The following is a 20,858-nucleotide window of genomic DNA, read 5'->3' as shown; positions in this document are numbered from 1 at the left end:
ACGATGAGCAACAACTGGATGCCAACAAAACTACTGCCTTCAGCTGTAAGTGCTGGTGGAAACTTCTGAACTTAGACAACACAATTATTTTGTCTGGAAGCAGAAGGAACAAGAAACAATTATATGCTGGGTTTATTATGTACAGGAGCAACCTGGTCAGTGGAGGGTGTCCCTGCCCATGGCAGGGGGGTGGAACTGGATGAGCTTTCAGGTCCCTTCCAACACAAACCACTCCCTGATTCCACAAAAATGCAGTAAGAGTAAATTTTGTTGATGGGAACTGCACATCAGTAGAGTATTTTCTTCAAGGACACTTGTTTTCAATGGTAGGTGCTGTAACTAACACAGCGAGAAGGGCATTTACATGATTTTTATTACTACATAACTCTAAATCAAGCAACAAAGAATCAGAACATTTTAGTCCCCGTGGTTATTCTTCCAACACACAACCTCTGTTGAGTGCTACAGCTCCACACCACCAATTTGAAGTTCATTATCAGTGTGGCTTTCTCAATCCTTTATAGCAGCAGCCAACTGGCTCAAAGCTGTCCACAGACCCCTCTCAGGATGGAAGCCTGGTTTGTACAACCTGACCCAGCAAGAGCATAAACACCTAACAAGATCGATAAGGAGGTGATGGAACACCACAGCGCACACACACTCTGCATGCTCAAATGAAGAAACAGGAGTTGGCACACAGAGCATCCTGAGCTGGATCAGGATTGATTGATTAGACGTCACAGGAGGCTCCCAGCAGCTCAGACCGGCAAAGCTCAGGTACTGAACACACACCAAGCAGTCTACTGAAGCACCTATGCTTCATGAACTGGCAACACAATGTCACTTCCAAGAGCAATAAAGAAGTGGCAATGCCTGTTGCTACAGGCAACTCACAACCTCTTTTTCATCTGATTAAATTCTGGCTTTTAGACATACTTGTTCCCCAAGTAGGACTCCGCAGCAAAGCCCCTGACCTCAAATACAACCTGTCTGTATCTTCACCTGACCAAAATCTCCTGTGTGAAACTAACCACCGAATGGAAAGATTTCTGGCAACTCCTACAAACAGGATATGCTCTCTTGGACCTCGACCTTGCTTGATCCACCGGTCACACTGCACACAACTCCCCACAGATTTATCTTGGTCACTTTAGAAAGTGGGGTACCTTTGTGATTACCAAAAGGAAGTTGGAAGCAAGAACACCAGTGTTCCATTAATTCACTGTCACGGAGTGACCGCAGGATAGTTGCTGAACTTGTCTTTGTCTCAGTTTCTCCATCTGCAAACACTATGTGGAAATCTCCTCATGAAAGGAACTGCCATCCTGCTTTATCTTAGAAAAACAGCCTATAATGATGGAACTTTTTTATTTGAATTGGCATTTCTCTCCAATTTAACTAGAAGTCAAGTACCCTCCAAAGAGAGTGCCAAAGTAAGCAAGTTGCAACAGAGGAGCTCAAGGTTGCACACCTATTGCATTACAGCTCTCCGATGCCAGGCAGCATCCTAAAGGTTGCTTGAGTTTCTTGCCCTCCTACTGTCTGTTTCCACACTAATGATCATGTGTTCATCCAGTTTCTTCTCTTCCTAAAATATATATAGTTACAGGGCTAGAATTTTTCCTGCTGCAAAATTACCTTTTGTGCTGCCAAACTGGCAGCCTTTGGAAAGGTAATCCCCTTTAAATTTGCTTTAAGATTTTACATCTGTTATGTTAGTGCCAGCTGGCTGAACATATCCATCAGCAGGACCAGAACAACTCAGCAAAGCATGGATTCAGAAATGCATTTCCTTCCTTACCATGCTAAGAAGGTTTGCAAACAGGGGACTGTCAAGTGCTGCGGTAAATCTGGGTCTTGGGAAGCCTTTTTAACATATCCAAAATGACATTTTGGATGTGTCACATATCCATTTTCATCAACAGAACAAGCAGACATGAAACAACTGCAGGGTAGTGGGAATTCAGATGATGGAAAGCATTAAACTGGAAGGACGCAAGAAGTGGAGCTTTGGTAAGGATTCATTCCAACACCAACACTTTGTCATTTATCAGTTATGAGCTTACCATCAAATCAGGAATGACTGAAGATGCTTTGGAATCAAGAATCTAATTCTAAAGGCATTTGACAAGGTGGCAAAGTAACCTGAAATGAGCTGCTGCAATTCAGCGGTGATAGGTGCAAATAATACTACACCTAGTAAAAGATAACTTTATCAGCATTCAGGGTGTGATTGTTCATGGACTGCTGTTCCCCACATACATCACCTCCTTGCTCTACCCAGCACTTGGCAAGGCCTCAAGTACAGCACTGGCCACCAGACCTCCTGGGATGTGGGAAACAAAGGAAGGGGACATGGAAGATACTGACCAGACACCAAGAAACATCTGTATACACTGAAAAGTACAAGACACCTCCTCTGTAACAGAGCAAATCCAACGGACACATCCCACTAGTGGTATGCAAACCACCACCACTGTAAAAATAAAGGGGCCTTTTGACAGAGAAATATTAACACCAGGACCTCAAAAGCCCAACTTCATAGTTCATTTAAGCCACAAAGAACGAGGAGCAGGAGCAACATCACCCTTCTCCCAGCCAGAAGGCCAACATCAGCCTGAGCCTCAAGCAGCAGCAGCTATCACGGCAAGTCTTGGCTCATCACCACCCTGCAGGGTGACAGCCTTTTATTTAACCATCAACAAAACTTTCTCCATCCAAGCCAAAAAGCAATATGGAGTCATTGACCTTCTCCAGGGGTGATGCCAATTCTCTGGCTACATATAAAACAGCAAATCCCACATAAAGACATAATAAGCAAATAACATTCTTGTTCTCAAGGAACATGACCCACCTGAAAGACACACAAGTGAAACCTGTAAAGATCTCAGTCGACAACTTTCTGAAAAGCAGGACAAGAGACAGGCAGTGCCCATAAACCCACCACAACACTCAATAGCCGAGGTGTCTGAAAGGTGCTCAAGGAATTGAAGCACAGCTATTTCATTAAAACCAACAGAAAAGAGAAGGTTTTGATACAAATAAACATACAAGAGGTCATTTAGAAATAGAATGCCAGAAGATGTTTTGGGACAACAAAAACTGGAGCCAAACCTGGATATAAAGTTGAATCTTTGGAATGGATGGGGTAAGAAGACTGAATCCAGGTACTGTTTTATCCATACCTCATATGGGTTGCCAGGCCATCTTGAGCATTGGGAAGTCCTAAGTCTGACAGGGAATCTGAGCACACAGATACAGGCGACAAAGACCTCTCCTTCTCCTCTAGCAGGTCAAGTTTCACCAAGGAGCTTGTCTCATCTTCCGAGTTATCCTCTGACACAGAGCCAATAATAAAGCGAGAGTGGGGGTTCTCCACAGGTTTGGTGGGTTGGGAAGACTCTTCCATGGCTCCTACAAATTGGGCTCTCAGCACTGTAAGGGACAAAAGAAAGCCAAAACACAAACCCTGAGGTTAATAAGGTGCTTTGCAGTCCACCCTCTGCTCTGATTCAACAGAATCATCAGAGCTGTAACCAACATAATAAGATCATTTCCTGCGAGGTTAGCATGTGGAACAGGAGCAGCAAGGGGATCAGACAGAAAGACACTGGTAAGGAATGATGGAGCCAGAAGTAAAACCTCCCCTTTTTGGCAGCAGTGAACTGTCAGACTGGCTCAGCCATTTTCCGTACCTTCAACCTGACTTTAACCTCTTGGTCCCACAACATCCATATCAATTAGGGGATAGTATCCACCTTATGGTAATATATTGAAACTTAGTGGCATGATTTACAATTGTCACAGGAAAATACAGAAGTTCAGGTCTCCATTTTCCATTAAAAGTTATTACATAGAGAAGAATCTCTTCATACAGAGAACTCTATCAAACATCCAGTGTTGTTCCAACAGGGAATGAATGTGTTTTCTTCAAAGTTAAAAAAGAATAGAATAATTACAACTGAGAAATGACAGATAGAGAAACCAAAGGAGTACCTCACAGCATACAGACAGGTGGGATGGGACAGCTCTGATAGCCCTGCTCTGCCGGGCTTCCAGGCACTTACACGGTAATTACATGCAGCTGGAAATCACAGCATTATAAGATCAGGTGTGCACCAACCTCTTGTTATCCTTGCCAGCTGAGCAGTTATCCACTTCCAAATCGAACTGGAAAATAAAAGAATTAACAAGCACATATTATTATAAAGAAGAATTCTCTGTGTTTTCCAAACTACCTGAATCTTGGAACAAAAAGCTGTTATTAAAAAGCCACAGGTACCAAACTGACTTGATGGGCTTGCTCCAGGTCACAGAGTACCAAGGAACTGAGCCTGCCAGTCAAGTCTCTCTGGCACCTTCTGAGCAAGGTGTTGGCACACACCTCATCATCCCATGTGTATTTTAGTTCTGCTTCTAGAAGAAACTATGCTTTCTGCCAGTGCTATCTACTTATGTCAATCTTTCCCTGTCAGCTTCTGAATGTGCTACTGCCTTCAGCTGCATTGGATGGTCAGGAGTAAACCCTGATAATTAGAAATCTCATGAGGAACTGGTGACAAGAAGACACAGCTGACACTAGTTCACCAGTAAAACAAACCATGATACAGCAACACAGACAAGGGCAAGATGAGGGGATATTCACTTCAGGGTCCCATTCTCCCAAGATGGACTTCACTATGCAGAAGGACTCTTTTGATGCCCTTAACTCCCAAGTGACATCTACATCCTAAACCGACACAAAAACCTCAGCGGTCCTTGCTAATGATAGCCATGTTATGCCAAGTACAGGGATGCAGCATGGTATGCTTGATAGGAACATGACAGCTTTCATCTGGTACACAAGCAAAACTGAACCATGTTATAACACAAGTAAGACATGACAGTAGCTTTAATTAGAGCACAGACAAGGAATTTACAGGCAGTGCAATCCTTAAACACGGTGCTCTTTCTTTTCATCACTGAGAATGAGAAACTGATCCAACTGGCTCATGCACTTTTACCATGAATGTACTTGCCTGAACTATGTACACCCCAACTTGTGTTGACATCATTACTCCCACAAACTCCAGTTTCACTGCGGCCACAGGTGGTTCATTTTACAGACACACTTGATCATTTTGTGACCAAAATGCCACAAATATCTGTCTGAAAGGGTCACCGATAGGGTGGCAATGGATATGAAGGGGAAGCGTGGCTGCAAAGCCCACATACCCATCAGTGACTAAATCGATGCATAAACTAAACCATACAGGAAGACTTCTTTAGCTGAGGTGCTTGGGCAGGACTTGCAGCTCAGACAGCACTGAGTGTAATCCAATCTAGTTTGTGCATATAAACCTGGAGACAATATTTACATGTTTATTTAGTCTGGCATCAAATCACATTCAGACAATTTACTGCTGGCACAGCTACCAGTGCTGAAGAACCTGGGATACAGCCAAAGCAGCTTCAATGCTTTCTTAATGAATGAAAACTTTTTCTCATATCAAGGACTTACACGTTAATAAACAAGTTTTGAGGCTTTGTTTTCTCCTTGCTAAGCAGAGAAGGAAACAGAGGAAGAGGCAGTGAAGTGTTTCACTCCAATACTCCAGCAGAAAGCACCAAACTAACACCACAGTTCCTGAGCCCCGGTGTTGCTCAAGCATCTTGTTTGTACAACTCTGTTCAAAAGCAGTTAGTTATCCATGAAGGCCCATTCAAATTCACTCACCAACACACTTCCAACCCACTCCAAAAGCCAGGAGTCCCACTAACGTTTTGCAATCAGCTGGGAACTCAGCACTGCTCTGAATTAGACATAAGCTTGCTCTCAGCACACATTATTCACAGTTAAATTAGTATCAGCATTGTCTGGGGCTAAACAAAATGTAGACTTTCTCAGAGATGTCTTCACAGAAGCCTTTTTGCTTTCAGTGCTGCACCTCACCAAACCTCTGCACGTTATATTCTCTGCCTGAGACATAACTGCCCCAGCTCCTAGCACGCATATTGAATTCAGCTGACCACCAAGACAAGGCTCACATACCATTAACCAGTGTGGATGTACTCTTTGTTTTAATAATGATGAACCAGAGCCTAAAACCCCAAATAGTCAGGACCCTCAACATAGCCCCTAGACATAGTTTTGCAGGCAACAGGCTGGCACACAGGCTAACTCTGCAGAGAGACCGGAAAAACCCCTGTGATTTACAGAAGGATTTGGATTGAGAATTCAACCCTGCAGATTTAAGAGCACGTAACACTGAGCACTCTGAGCCTGCTCAGCTACAGAGATACGTTTAATGACAGCTGAACCTACACAGAGCCCAAGCCGTGCTGCCCTCCCTCCTCCTGAAGGGATCAGCCCGTGTTACAGGTCTGAAGACATCCAGCACTTCCGTAACTCCCCAGCTTTGCTGGCATCGTGGTGTAAGACCCAAATGGCGTTCACGCTACAAGCAATGAAAACTCTGCAATCCAAATTCAAACAGTAACGTATCTGGTTTTGCCTGAGGCTCTACTATCATTAGTACAATGTTTGGCCTGACAGGGAACAGTGACAGCCTTTGCAAGTTTCTTTAACAGTTTCATTTTAAGCTCATTCTTACTATTACCCAACACATTAAGGCACAAAAATAATGTCAGTTGGAAATTCAGCTTCTACTATTTCCAAGCCATCCCATTCTGAAGATAATTATACTTTTGAAAAGGGCATTATTTCAGCGAAAACGAGCTATAGGTTCTGTCAAAGACTCAGAATAGCACCTCTATGATATGTCATATGAAAAGGAAATTAACAGAACTGGTTTTATTTCAAGGTTTCCCGTTTACAGGCCAGGGATCTGTGCCTTCAACCCAGCCCCTACTGAGCTTAGGGGGGTAAAGAACACAAATATAAAACAACAGAATGGATGTGTATTTTCACCACCCAAACTGAATGAGTAACAGAAAGCAAAGGACCAACAAAGGTACAGACAAAGTAAAAACCGATGTATCTGCATAACAAGTTGAGTACTTAACAGCTTTTACTGATCACCTGGAAGCAGGGCTCCAGGTTGGGAATGGGCACAGGGATGAGTTTTGCACCAAGAGGAACCACCACACACCAAACCCAGGTTGCTCCTGCCCATGTCCCACCAGGTCAGCTCCCTGCAGCACCAGTTTGGTGCAGCTGATGGGTCAAACCCTGCTCCCCCCGGGCCGTGCCTCTCAGTTAATAACTGCACTTCGCTTCACTCCCTACCCTAAAACATTCTCTGCAAGTACCAAGCACCCTGTGAAGCTCTTTTGCTTCCAATGTATCGAAAGGTACTTCACAAACTGCATGTCCACAGGTTAGAAGTTCCACTCTGTTTCCAGGTTTACTGTATCAAGCTTAGACACATAAACATACAAGTGGAATTTATGCTTCCTAGGTCTCCTCAGGTAAATATGTCTATGTCTCCCCAGAAGAACTTGATGACCACAAAAGTGCCGGTATTTACAGCCATCCTAATCTGTCAAGACACTCAAGAGTATGTGTAAATCCCATTGTCTCTGGGAGAACTGGGCATAACCTGAATAGTTTGCTGATCACCTACAGATAAATTGGCACAGACCACACTATTGCTTTGAAATACGCCACGTTAAAAAAGGTTAATAACCCATTTTAAAACTTCCTCCGGCAGATTTAAGCGACACCACAAAAAGAGAGGTGACAATAACGATGTTTTGCCCTGCAAATACGCTTTTATAACTTAATTGTTCCTAAGTACTCCGCAGCACCTTCGGGAGGGCATTCCCAGGCCCTCCGAAGAAACGGGCCCGAACTCTTCCCTTGAGATCCTGACATGCGATCAGGGATGGGAGGATGCTGGGGATGAGGAGCGATGCCTCAGCGGGCAGAGCAGCGCCGGCCCCACGCTGGTCTGGCGGTGAATTAGCCCTCTCGCAGGAGACAAAACCACAATCAAAACCATGCTGCCTTCATGCCGCGTTGTTTCGCGCTGGAGCAGCGGGGAAGCCCCACGAGGGACGGGGCCGGGCCACAGCGCGGCCATGGGCAGCAGCGGGGCACCAGGAGGAAACGAACCAGGCTTCCGGTCGGCGGGCGCGGCCCCACGCCGCTTCCCCGCTGCTGGATACCCCCATCCCACCTTCCAGGACCTAAGGCCGCCCTGCAGAGCCTACAGCCCCGAGCACCGCGCCCTCCAGACAGCACAAAGCGGCCGGCGCGACTCGCCTCAGCACAGCACAACGTGAGCGGATCATCCCGCGCTCCCCCGGGCCCGGCCCCGCCCAGCCCCACGGGCTCACGCAGCACCGCCCGGCGGGACGCCGGTGACCGGTGCCTCCCGGTCCTCCAGCGCGGGGTCCCGGCGAGCGGGCCGCGGTGCTCACCTCAGCGTGCCGGGCGCTGCGGAGGCGCGGCGGGCCCCCGACCTGGCGGCTGGGCGGTGGAGCGGGCGGGGGCGCGGCGCGGCGCCCCCATCCACCGCCAGGCCACGCCCCCTTACACAGGCCACGCCCCCCACTCGTCCGGCCACGCCCCCGCGGTGGTGTGATGCATGGAGTTACCTCAGGTCAGACACCTCCAACCTTGCCCCGCCTGCGCCGCTCCCATTGGCTGCCGGAGGGAACACTGCGGGGGGCGTGACCAATCAGGCGGCGCGTGCGGGCGTGGCCAATGAGGAGACGCCTATGGCCTGAGCGGCCGGTTGGACCCGCCCACTGGCTCCCGGTGCTGGGGAGGGGTGCCGGTGGCCGGGCTGGCCTGTACGCACCAGAGGTCTCCCCCCCCGCCACGCCCGGTCTCTGTTTTCGCGGGACCCCCGGGGCTCCCCACACCGGTCCCCAAACCGCTGTGGTACCCGCACGGTGCGGGCCGCACCACCGGCAAGCAACAGGGCTGATAACGGGGCCCTGGACCGGACACCGAGCAGCAGGATCCCCCCTCGCCCCCGGCTCTGCACCGCCCGGCGGGGAGGACCCACGTGGAGCGGGAACACCGGCCCGGACACCGGGCAGATAGATACACGTGCTAGGCGGCTGGGAAGCAGGCCAGGCGCTGCCCGCGTGTTCCCTGCCTGTTGTTTGACCTGCAGCCATCGCTGTGCGGATGGGCAGCGATTGTTAAGTTTCATTTCAAGATGGCCGCACTGCCCGGCTCCTGAAATCCACACCAAAGACTCAAGTTTAATTCCTGATGCTGCCGGACCTGCGCCCTACTCAGGCAGAGCCTCCTCCTGCTGCGATCGGCAGTGCTGCCAGGGGTGCTGTTGAGCACCCACACAAGCAGCTTCGGGCTCTATCCCATGTTCTGGCAGGGCTCAGTGCCATGCTGCCTTCCTGCCGTGCTCAGAGGGACAGAAAGAACAGCAGTCCCTTGCTGTGCCTTCCTCTGCTTCATGGGGAAACAGGGGTTTCTTGTATCGTTTATACACGTGCTCGGCTCTTTACCCCTGCCAGGTTTGAGAGGATACCCCTGAGAGCACACCCCAGCCTGAGGACTGCTCCAGGACACTGCTCAGAGCTCACAGCAGCAGCAGGAGTGGTAACGGAACAGCAAACTCCTCAGACACCCACTTCAGTTTAAAACTCTGGGTATTTTCTTCTTAAAATGTGCTTTAAGGCCAAATCAGTGGTTCCAGGATAAGCAAGAACTACTCCCCCAGGAAACACTGACTGGAGCACATGGTGGGGTCTGTGCCCACTGCACAAGTACTCCACATCCAGAAAACCTGATTGGGGGCTTTGTGGTTAATCATACTATTTGGGGGAACAGACTGTGCTCTCCCCTCCACCTGGACTGAACCTGGAGGATTGTTCTGGGCATTGATACTTTAATTTATGCCTCTGTAGATGTGTCTTTTACTTAAAAAAATCCTCCTCTATTTTTTTTATGAAGGACCTAAAGGCTACTTGGTGTTAATCATCCACTGTGCTCAGTCCCTGCAGAAGCGAGGGGGAGTACTTGGCACGCCGAGGGATCATGTCCTAAATCACTGATAATAGCTACATACAGAACTTACAAAACCAGAGATTACAACAGGTGCTTGGTTCAACCTGTCTAGTGCTCTGAGTACCCTGGTCATGCTAAAACCTGCCCATCTCACCCATTCACTTAATAAACACTGTTCAAATACTGCTGGAGGAGTGATTGCTCCATGTAATTAAATCCTGTAGCAACTCTCCCAATTCAAAGGGCAAAGAGAAAACAGGAAAAAGAGCAAATCAAATACATTAACCTTAAAAATAAAGCAGGGACTTGGAAGGTGATTTTGAAATTAGGCAGCCCCAGGCCATGCTCAGCTCTGATGGCCTCAGAGCAGCATTTCATTCACCACTGTAACTACCACCCATCATTCTGAAGGCTGGTTGTTAAAAGCCTGTATATGTACAGTAGGGAATGGATCCCAAAATACTCCAGGATGTGAATTCTACCTAAGCAAGTAAAAGCATAGCTACAAAGGACTAGTTAAAAAGTGTTTAAGCCTCACACTGATCTGTGGTTTAATACAAACAGACTGTTTACAAACTTCAGCCATACTTTCCCACAGTTTTATCACGTTATGAATTGTAAACGCATTTCTGCTTGGTCCTGTTTCTGTTAAGCTCATAAACTAGGCACACTACAGACATTATTTACTCCTATTGCATGAGTTATGAGCACAGGCACTGTTTATGTGTGCAACCCCAACACCCACCCACGCATCTCAGAAAAAGCAAGTGTAGCCTCAATAATGCAAGAAAATCATTGCCAAACAAATACAGGGGAAACGTTAGTACCTTTTATGATGCCAAGTTAGGGCTCCAGGTCTCTTCTCAGCTCTGATGACATCCCAGTGCAAACACAGGAAAGATCATCCCAGGTTTGGGGGGTGAGTGACGACATCCATCCTGGCACACCTCAAGTCCTGGCAAGCAAGTAAAGGAGAGAAAGGTCAGGGCATGTTTTAAAGCAAAATCCTGTTTTAGCTGCTTAGAAAATGTTCCAGAAGGTTTTAAACATTAGGAATGAAATGTTAATCCCCGCAACGCTGACAATATCTGCCTGTTTTCAAGGATAATCACTAACAAAACACCCCGCTCTCCCCAGCTGGTAGGTTTGCCGCCATCACTAACCCAGGCACGAGATGTGCTCTTACTGGTCCCAAGTTTCCTTACAGCTTCAGGAAGTGCCCTAAATCATCCTGTAAAACTGGTGTTAGGATTGTCTCGGCATTCCCAGCCCAGGAAGTGAACAGCAGAACTAACTGGAAAGCAAGACTGAGCACTGTAGATGGGATGGTGAACTTTTAGTGAAGGTATTGGTTAATCACATTCAAAAGAAATATTTAATTGTTTGAAATGATTCATAATCTAATTCTCTTTCCAGTAGTTTTTTGATTCCAAATGATTTCCATCTGAAGTTGCATAAGAATTAGCAAGTACGAAAATATCCTTAAAAAGAGGACACAGAAGTGTCTTATCCAAACTTTCATTTTTAAAGATGTTTCTGATCAGCTGAGCAAGAACACACTGAGAAGACAAAATCTTCCTCTATAAACGATCCTAATAGGATCCTTGGAGATCCATGAACTGCATTTCACAGGCAGAGGAATGTGAGCAACCATTTTTGTTTGATTCTGCATTAATATGCTATTTCCTAAACAAAAGATGCGTTCAGCCGAGTGAGCATGTAAATGTGTCGCTTTGCTGCTACATATTCATTGTACTACACTCCAGGGGAGGACGGTGTCAGGAAGAGTTAAAACCTTGTTTATTTACACGGGAAGATGGGGAATGGTTTCTTTACATTCCTTCCTTGTGCTTGGCGTCAGGCTGCAGTTTATAGTAAGTGGCTGCCAGTAATAAACAAGCACAGCACTTCAGCAAAACACCGACACAATCAAATACAAGGGCCAGTTTATCGGGAAGCCCTGCCAGGTATGGAGCAGACCACATGCACCTCACGAGTCAGCCCATGTGAGATTCTCAAACTATCTTATCTTTTAACAGCTTTACCATAGTGGTTTGGGGGTTTTTCTTCCTATTCTACTACCGGCTTTTCAGTTTTCACTGAAAAAATCACATTGAACTAAAGCAGCTGAATACACTCAAATGAAAATCCTGCAAAAGTGCAAAGAGAATCTGGTTTTATAGCACCTGATAGATTGTAAATATTAAATATTTATACTAAAATCCATCCTTACCCATCATGAATAGCTAAACTTAATAGGCATGCAAAATAAATATTGACATGCAAGCCCTTGCCACTTCATTTGCTCTCTTTTGAAACTGAAACATCTTAAACACTGCCAATACTTCTTGAGTCTCTCGAGTATCAGTCACATTTTGGAATGTCAGGGGTTATTTTAGACGATTGGACTGCAAAATTCTATCCTTCCGTGATGGGGGCCATAAACCTGTGGTTAATCAGCATTTTAAAAGCGGAGGCTTTGGAGGAAAAAGTGATTTCCATCGCCACCTTCTGTCTAAAACAGAAAATGCCCATCCTCCAAAAACCATCCGCACAACAGCCTAAAGGAATCTCACCAAGACTTTCTGATTAAACCTGCAGGCAGTAGCCTGATTTGTTTCTGTATTTATTTCTGTACTTATGCACAGCTATTTATGCCCCCACAGCTACACCCAGCAGCACACCCAGCACACACCAGCACCAGGGCCAGCAGGTAAACACAGGCTCCCTCCACTTCCTAAGCACTTTTAGGCTTTATTAACAATCTGAAAAGCAGGAAATGGCCTGGGACCAGCCTGCTTGGCATGACCACTGCAGTGGAAATCCCTGCCAGTGCCAAAAGACCTGTGAGGGCAGGTGATGCTGGCTGAGGGATTACGTGGTGCTGGTTTTACTGTGCCCAGTGGCACGGTGTATTGAGCCAGGCTTGTGCAGCAAGGCCCACGGGTGTTGAGGGCCAGGAGAGGCTGCTGAGGTCCCTCTCCTTGAGGGAAGAGGCTTTAGGTAAGGGTTCTGTTTGTCTTTCAACAATGGGGCGTTGCCATGGGGGCCCCATTCTAGAAGGAGCTCAGTCCCATGGCAACCAGTGGCCTGCACCAGGACCCCAGTGTGTCTCAGGGCTCTCTCCCGTGGCACACTACTTTCCCCTGTTTCACCCATTTCAGTGCTTAATTCTGGGACTCAGGACCAGAGTGAACCTGTGACGTACCTACTGAAAGGAAATCTGACCCACAGAGAAGATTTTCAGGTACATTTTTTACCAAATTTAACATTTTTTTTCTGTAGAACCATCTACAGTGAGTTCAGGCTCTAACTTCAAACTCTCCATATGTTGACCAGGTTAAAGACGCATGATAACAGAGAGGTTCGGGATCTCTCCTAATCGCTCAGTATCTGCTTAAACAGCTTACAACGTTACTCGAAGGAAGCAGTAAAGATAAAAAGGGCTTCAAGATTATCAAGAAGAGATATAATTATGTTCATAATATTAATATTTAGCTTAGTGTTTGCGGTCAACAATCTCAGCAGAGAAGGTGAGTGGGTCACATACTTGCAAGTTCTAACTGAATTAAACTAAGCATTAAGAGACTTCCTTATATAGTATTAGGAATAAATCTACCTTTGTAATTTAACTTTTCCTCTATCATATTCTGAACTGTGTCTTTAATCCTTACACCCTCACCTCAAATTCTGCACTTTTGCTGTCAGCAAAAGGTTAACATTTAAAAGTAGTTACTAAAACAGGGGAGTAGTGACTTAACCCTGCATTGTTAGTAAAAATGGTCCTTGCTTCATTCCCTCAGACCTCAGAGGCTACAAATGTCATGTGGAAAATGCCTCAGACATAGCTGGCAGAGTAAAGAGCCTGAAGATCTTCCTGCAAGGTAAAGAGCCACTGGGAGAGGAAAGCTGTGAGGGCTCTGCACCGTGTGGTTACTGTTTTCCTCTGTCTCAGCTACTCCTCAGCCACCTGACCAAAAAGCATGTAAAAGATCATGCAAAATTTTAGCTCTGTTTTGCTGAAAGAAAACCAACTCAAAGAGACCCTTATAGCGACCTCATCAAACTGGGCTGGCCTGAACCTTTTGTGAGAAGAATTGCAAATAATTTAACAGAAGCCATTTCTAATGTTTCTTATCCTTTTCCAGCCCCTGGCATAGCAGCAACCAAGAGGAAGTTAAAAAGAACCCAAAAAGTGATGACTCTGGAATGCTTCAGTCATCAAAGCCCCGTGCAAGTAGATGTGCTGTACTTGAAGAACATGAGTAGATATGTGACAGACTGGACAGTAGAGAAGCAAATCCTACACGGCCTGAACAACTTCAGCAATGCAGATGGGAAACCTGCCACCGGCCATACGTGTGTTTCACAAACACAGCACAGGAAGATGTTTCCAAACAAACTTATCATTAGAGAAAAAGGTAGGAAATTCAATATAACAAAGAGAAGTTTAGGTATGTCAGAGGATGGCAGTGTCCTATTTCATACAGCTGATTCCCCAGCAGTTATTTTAGACAACAAACCTATTTGTATCTCTCTATTAAGTAGAAAGTAAGGACCCAGAATTAACATTACTGAAAGCTTCAGGGTTCGGGACAATTCTGTGCTGCTGTTCTCACTTCCTTTGGGAAGGCCAGGACGTTTTGGCAAATAGAGTCTCCAATATTAATACCTGTAGGAAATTCTGTACATTGGAAACTGCATACAAGCAAGAAAACTATCTCTAGCACTTCACTGCAAATTGCCAGCTGTGTCAGTGTGCACTTCAGCTGCTCCTGGCTCTTCCCTTTACACAGAAGCAAACATCTGCTTTTAACCTTCTTTTTGCTCCCAGTGTTTCTGGAAGGGATGTCAGATTGTGTTGTAACAGCAAAGCTGCCCAAGATGAAAGTTTCTGCAGAGGGTTTGGCTGTCCCAAAGATGCACCACAGAAACCATACTTTGCATGGTAAGTACCACTGCTCCCTGCAGTCATGCAAGCAGCACAGGGGCAGTGTAAGGGTAGTAGGGAAAGACAGAGCTTTCACACATACAGCTTTGGTGAAGTTCTCCCGCAGAACCGTTTCTGTGAATAGCTGTATTGCCTCTCCCAAGAGACCCAACAGTCCCTGGCACTTTGTCAGTCCACGGCTGTAATGAGAGAACAGCATTTCAGCCCTGACCTTCACAAGAAGTTACCTGTGTCCAACTGTGCTCCACAAGGGCTCCCAGCTTCCCTTAAAAACCTCACTGGGCTTCAGTGGAAGTTACAAGCCTTACCACTGTGGCTGGGCTTGCACACCCTTTTCAGCAGGAACTCAAAGATATTTGAAGTAATTTAAGGTAAAAAGTTTCTGAGATTATAAAGAGATTTAGAGCTTCCTGTGAAAGCCTATGGGAGACTCTGAACTGTTCCTCTGCTCAGGTCCACCCAACTTAGCCCTGCCCAACCAAAATGAAGAAAACTTTGAGCTGTCAAAGACTTGTAAACACACCTGAAATACTCTTCTCAATCTCATTTTAGATGGAATTCCACCCACAGATGACAAAGATATGCTGAACAGACAGAAACTTAGTATCATCCTCAAAGTGTTCATTGCTGGTATCCTAATAGCCTTTGCAATGTGCTATATAGTGGTGGGTATATGCAAAATTCCCTGCTCGGTAAGTTTCTGAACACAACAGCTTCTCATCTTAGTCCCTCACACTCATCCAGAATACAACCTTGTAAGCATGACTGATGAGCTGAGTCCTTAGAAAGTCTTCCACCTCTAAACTGTCCTCCTTCAGGCATCAGGATTACCTCTCGCAGATGGCCAGCAGATGCCCATGCTCAAAGGACAGGTCACCCTCTCTCATCTTCTAGGCTGCAGGATGAACTATTTAAGCATGATGGTGGAGGGTGTATATATAAGAAGGAGATACTGAGAACAAAAGACACCAGGGGTTGCAATATGCCAACTTCCTCCCATAAAGCCGTATTACTTTAATGCCTAAAAATCCAGTAGCATCACCATGGCCCCTCCAGAAACAAGTGCTGTTTTAGTTCTGAACAGCTGGTATTCCCCATATTCCCCACCATAACCTACAGACCCCTAACTGCTTTTGCTTCCTTCCCCCAGTGCTCGTGGATCAAGGGCATCAGCATCTACAAAAGACAGCCTGCAGGCCACGTTCCAGCATATGGTCAAACAGTACAGCTTTTAACTCCATGTATGATAGAAAAGGCGGCACTGGAAACTTTTGCCTGACTCTCCTTCCCCAGGTACTGCTGGTCATGGTCAACCAAATCTGACTGAGGGATAGCAGGCCTCAATGCAAGCTGTTTCCAAGTGAAGTAATTTCCAAGTGATTAGGTAGTAAGGAGACAGCTAAACCAGTCCCTGGTGGAAGCTGGGTGGGCTCAGCCATCCCCATGCTGCGCAAACAGCACCTGCAGAATGTGCCATCATCATGCCCATGGTCACAAGCAGAGGTGGAAGGGAGCTAAATGAGACAGAAGGGAAGCAGGGACCATCAGCGTGGGGAGGATGTATGGGGATAGGCTAACCCATACTGCTCTTCCCAGAGTAACCTGGCTTTAGGTTCAAGTTACTGGGCTTGAAGATAGACCTATCCCTTCCCCCTCAAAAAATTACACATCCCTGAATTATTAAGGTGCATTTTCATAAAGAAGTTATACAATCTTGTTCTTCCTATCCATTAAGTGAACTGCTGAGGTTGAACAGCTATACTTTACTCCCACCTTTCACTGAGACTTGGGATCAAGTCACTTCAGCTTATCCAGTTACTTGTCTGTCACCCAGCTCTAACAACTGCCCTATAGTGAGGCCGGATTGCTCAGCCCTGCTGACAGACAAGAAGCCTTCTGCATATCACACATACAGAACAAACTGCTTGAGAGCATTCAACTTGCAGAAATTAGCAGTAAATAATTTCAAACAGCAAATGAAAATCACCTCATTTGTTAGAACTTCTGAGGAGAAAAAGGCACATTATTCATTACAAATTATCCATTCAGATCTTCTCAGAGTGTAACTGTAGTGAAAAACGTGCTGTAGTGAGAGGCTGAGAAATTGAACTGAGGCCCTTCAGAGCTATTTCACATAAGCCACTGAACACTGACCAGGTGGTAACACGTTTGGGCCTCTGCTAAGCTGGAAATCAGTTGAACAGGCATAAGGCAAAAGACTTTGTGTGTTATTGCTCCCTCCAGGAGACACCAGGCGTGCTGCTAACTTCCCTTCAGTCCAACCAGAAGATGTCGACCACTAACCCCCAGACCTGAAGAATGCCAACACTGCTGTTAGACTCTATGAATAAGAATAATCAATAAATATTTTATTGCCATTTCAAACCCTGCCTCTTCCAGATTCTTAATTTTTCCCCATAATTTTTCACACGCATAATTTCCAGGATTTTTAATCTTGCTGTGAAATAGTTTAGACAAGGAGCATACATGTAGCAAACTCATCTTACAAATAGCAGACCTTCTTCTCCAGCCTCAACAAGAATAATGCAGATGTTAACTGTTGAGCTTCAGCCCTTCTCTCAGTCTGAGGGGGTGCATCACATTTCCATGTGCTGATAGAAAATGTATTTCTCATCTATTTGCAAGGTACTTCTATCTAATACAGTTGTCAGCACTCAGACATGAACTGCCAAAGGCCACATCTGTCTGCTACAGAGAACAGCTCTCATCAAGTTCCCAGAATCTGCATAAATGAATAGCAGCAGCCTCTGAGCCTCTCGGTGAACAGTGTACCACTTCCGCAGAGTGATGCAGATCCTGTTCATCTGAATCAACATTATCCATGCTCTGCGGGGCACCACAATAATTTCACACAAAATTACTCATTTTCTCACAATAGCATAAAAAATGTTGCACAGAAATGGTAATGACAGGAGGTTTCTGTGGGAAAAGTATGGGGTCACTGTGCTACGTGGGTTTGACACAACCTGGGCAAGTTGAGTTTACTGCAAGAACAGTCCCTAAGTGTAAGCAAGTATTTGAAATGCATGGAATACCACTTACCTTTCCCAGCACCAGGGCACCAAAACCATACATAGAATCTACTTAATATCTTCATTAAACTGCATTTTCACTGTTGGCACTGCTGTTACAATTGCACCAGTAAAAATGTACCATGTCCACCACAATATAGCACACAGGGCTACCACAGAGATGATGAGATACCACAGGATGTGTACAGCCACTGCACAGGGTTTGGTGCACAGGCTGTCTGATGTGAAAACAACCATTTTAAACAAAGCAACTAGCTAAATCATTTGTGAGCTTTGGTGTCTTATGCAATGCAAGACTTGTTAAGCCCTGGTCAGATCCCTCTGGCTGGATGTTCTTAACAAGTGGGAGCCTGCTTTGTTCACCTAGTCCATAAGGACACCCACAGTGCACATGGGAAACAGCCAGGATATGTCATGATGCCTGCCTGCAGGCAGGGAATCATGGAATCTCAGACTGGTCTGTGTTGGAAGGGACCTTAAACTCATCCAGCTCCAACCCCTGCCACGGGCAGGGACACCTTCCACTAGAGCAGCTTGCTCCAAGCCTGTGTCCAACCTGGCCTTGAACACTGCCAGGGATGGGGCAGCCACAGCTTCTCTGGGCACCCTGTGCCAGCGCCTCGGCACCCTCACAGGGAAGAGCTTCTGCCTAAGGGGAAATCCTGCCTAATTTGGTGGCCTTCTATGATGAAGCTACAGAACTGATGGACAGGGGTAGAGCAGTTGATGTCATCTACCTGGACTTGTGCAAAGTGTTCAACACTGTCCCACACGACATCCTTGTCTCTAAATTGGAGAGACATCAATTTGATGGATGGACCACTGGGTGGATAAAGAACTGGCTGGATGGCTGCACACAGAGAGTTGTGGTCAATGGTTCAGTGTCCAGCTGGAGACCAGTAACGAGTGGGGTCCCTCAGGGATCAGTGTTGGGACCGGTCTTGTTTAACATCTTTGTCGCTGACATGGACAGTGGGATTGAGTGTGCCCTCAGCAAGTTTGCCCATGACACCAAGCTGTGTGGTTCAGTTGATACCCTGGAGGGAAGGAATGCCATCCAGAGGGACCTTGACACGCTTGTGAGGTGGGCTGATGCCAACCTCATGGAGTTTAACCATGCCAAGTGCAAGGTCCTACACCTGGGTCGGAGCAATCCCAGGCACAGCTACAGGTTGGGCAGGGAAGAGATTCAGAGCAGCCCTGAGGAGAAGGACTTGGGGGTGTTGGCTGATGAGAAAATGAACATGAGCCGGCTTCAGTGTGCGCTCACAGCCCAGAAAGCAACCGTATCCTGGGCTGCATCAAAAGGAGCGTGACCAGCAGGTCATGGAGGTGATCCTGCCCCTCTGCTCTGCTCTTGTGAGACCTCACCTGGAGCATTGTGTGCAGTTCTGGGGTCCTCAACATAAAAAGGACATGGAACTGTTGGAACAAGTCCAGAGGAGGCCATGAGGATGAGCAGGGACTGGAGCACCTCCTGTATGAAGACAGGCTGAGAAAGTCGGGGCTGTTCAGCCTGAAGAGGAGGCTGCGTGGAGACCTTCCAGTATCTGAAGGGGGCCTATAGGGATGCTGGGGAGGGACTCTTCATTAGGGACTGTAGTGACAGGACAAGGGGTAACGGGTTAAAACTTAAACAGGGGAAGTTTAGATTGGATATAAGGAGGAAATTCTTTCCTGTTAGGGTGGTGAGGCACTGGAATGGGTTGCCCAGAGAAGTTGTGAATGCTCCATTCCTGGTGGTGTTCAAGGCCACATATGACAGAGCCTTGGGTGAGATGGTTTAGTGTGAGGTGTCCCTGACCATGGCAGGGGGATGGAACGGGATGATCTTAAGGTCCTTTCCTATGATTCTAAGACCTAAATAATCTAAATATTAATCCAAAACTCTGTCAGTTTAACCCATTCCCCCTTGTCCTACCCCTACAAGCCCTCTCAACTGACACCCAGCCAGGATTTGCCTTTCACTACCTCAGAAACTTGATGGGTGAATGAACCCACAAAAACCCGATGGGCAGGGACCATCATTAACTGCTATGGGAATTGAGTTGAACTCTTCCCAGGTATACCTGCAGCACAGCGGGGGGAGCCCCGGCCTCCTCTTCCTCCCGCACCGCTCCCCTCCGCCTCAGCGCCCCTCGCCCGCCTCGCCTCCCCTCAGCAGGGACGGGCTGGGCGGGAAGGGGCCGGCGCCGCGCGCGCACGCGCGCGCGCACGCACGCACGCACGCACGTCCGCACGCACGCACGCTCCCGGGCGCGCAACCCCGAGGCGTGAGGTGAGAGGAGGCCGGGGAACCGAACCGGCCCGGCCCGGCCCGGCCCGGCCCGTGAGGGGCAGTCGGGACCGCACCGTAACGGGGAGGAGCCGCTCCGGGGCGGGCGGGAAGCGGGGAGGGCGGTGTCAGGGCAGCCGGCGGGGCGGGGAACGGAGAGCGGGCGGGCGGGGGCCAGCGCTTCCTATAGCAGCCTCACCGGCTGCGCTTGTGGGCGGGGCTTGGGGGGGCGGGGCTTGGCGAGGCGGAGGGCGCCGCCTGGCGGTGATTGGGATGAAGGGTCCGCCAAGGGTGGACAGGGACTGGGATAATGGGGTTGGAGACTGGGATATGGGGAGTGCACGGGGCTGCCGCAGGAACGGGCTGTGCCGCTGTGCTCGGGTCCGTGTCGTACCGGTTCAAGCAGCAGTGTAGATAGGGCTAAATGGGGTGGCAGTTCACAGAGGGGAGCGTGTGCCCCAAGATGTTGTGCGGTGTCACCTGGGGGCATGGGGTGGAAATCAGCCTGGAAGTTGCTCTCGATTCCCTGAGGATCCAAGCAGGGATGTGTATCTGGGGTTGAAGCAGCTGCCATGTGCGTGGAGGGGCTGTAGAGCCTCCGTGGTCCCTGCACGCAGGAGCATGCCTCCTCACGTGGTGTGGGGAGAGGAATGG

General features: G+C 47.5%; 2 protein-coding genes across 4 annotated transcripts in view; one reads left to right on the top strand and one right to left on the bottom strand.

Moving 5' to 3' along the window:
* Positions 1–10,876, bottom strand: part of ACACA (acetyl-CoA carboxylase alpha) — a 113,123-nt gene extending 102,247 nt beyond the window's left edge. Inside the window, exons 1-3 of one of the 3 annotated variants that reach the window (XM_061470004.1) lie at positions 10,753–10,876; positions 4,124–4,170; positions 3,186–3,435 (exon numbers count right to left, since the gene is read on the bottom strand). In XM_061470004.1, the coding sequence (XP_061325988.1) occupies positions 3,186–3,409 (224 nt within the window). In that variant the 5' untranslated portion in view covers positions 3,410–3,435; positions 4,124–4,170; positions 10,753–10,876. Of the gene's footprint in view, positions 1–3,185; positions 3,436–4,123; positions 4,171–8,364; positions 8,471–10,752 lie in introns of those variants that run through there. The other 2 variants (XM_061470001.1, XM_061470003.1) reach the window with 2 other exon arrangements.
* A 2,406-nt stretch (positions 10,877–13,282) lies between these two features.
* On the top strand, positions 13,283–16,155 carry LOC133278190 (uncharacterized). The gene is made up of 6 exons (XM_061470718.1): positions 13,283–13,462; positions 13,736–13,809; positions 14,074–14,346; positions 14,760–14,873; positions 15,429–15,568; positions 16,027–16,155. The coding sequence occupies exons 1-6, from the start codon at positions 13,401–13,403 to the stop codon at positions 16,153–16,155; spliced, it is 792 nt and encodes a 263-aa protein (XP_061326702.1). The 5' UTR covers positions 13,283–13,400.
* The last annotated feature ends 4,703 nt before the right edge of the window (positions 16,156–20,858 follow it).

Source organism: Pezoporus flaviventris, unplaced genomic scaffold, assembly GCF_033815535.1.
Source record: "Pezoporus flaviventris isolate CSIRO_AGI_PZ_B2104156 unplaced genomic scaffold, CSIRO_AGI_Pfla_v1 ptg000063l, whole genome shotgun sequence".
Taxonomy (NCBI): Eukaryota; Metazoa; Chordata; class Aves; order Psittaciformes; family Psittacidae; genus Pezoporus; species Pezoporus flaviventris.
This window is presented reverse-complemented; position numbering and strand designations above follow the sequence as displayed.

Bases quoted from the DNA above. Each gene is read 5' to 3' on its own strand.
- LOC133278190 (XM_061470718.1), top strand. From the start codon at position 13,401: ATGTTCATAATATTAATATTTAGCTTAGTGTTTGCGGTCAACAATCTC. The intron at 14,347-14,759 runs GTAGGAAATTCA...TTTTGCTCCCAG, and splicing joins ACTTATCATTAGAGAAAAAG to TGTTTCTGGAAGGGATGTCA. The intron at 15,569-16,026 runs GTAAGTTTCTGA...TCCTTCCCCCAG, and splicing joins TATGCAAAATTCCCTGCTCG to TGCTCGTGGATCAAGGGCAT.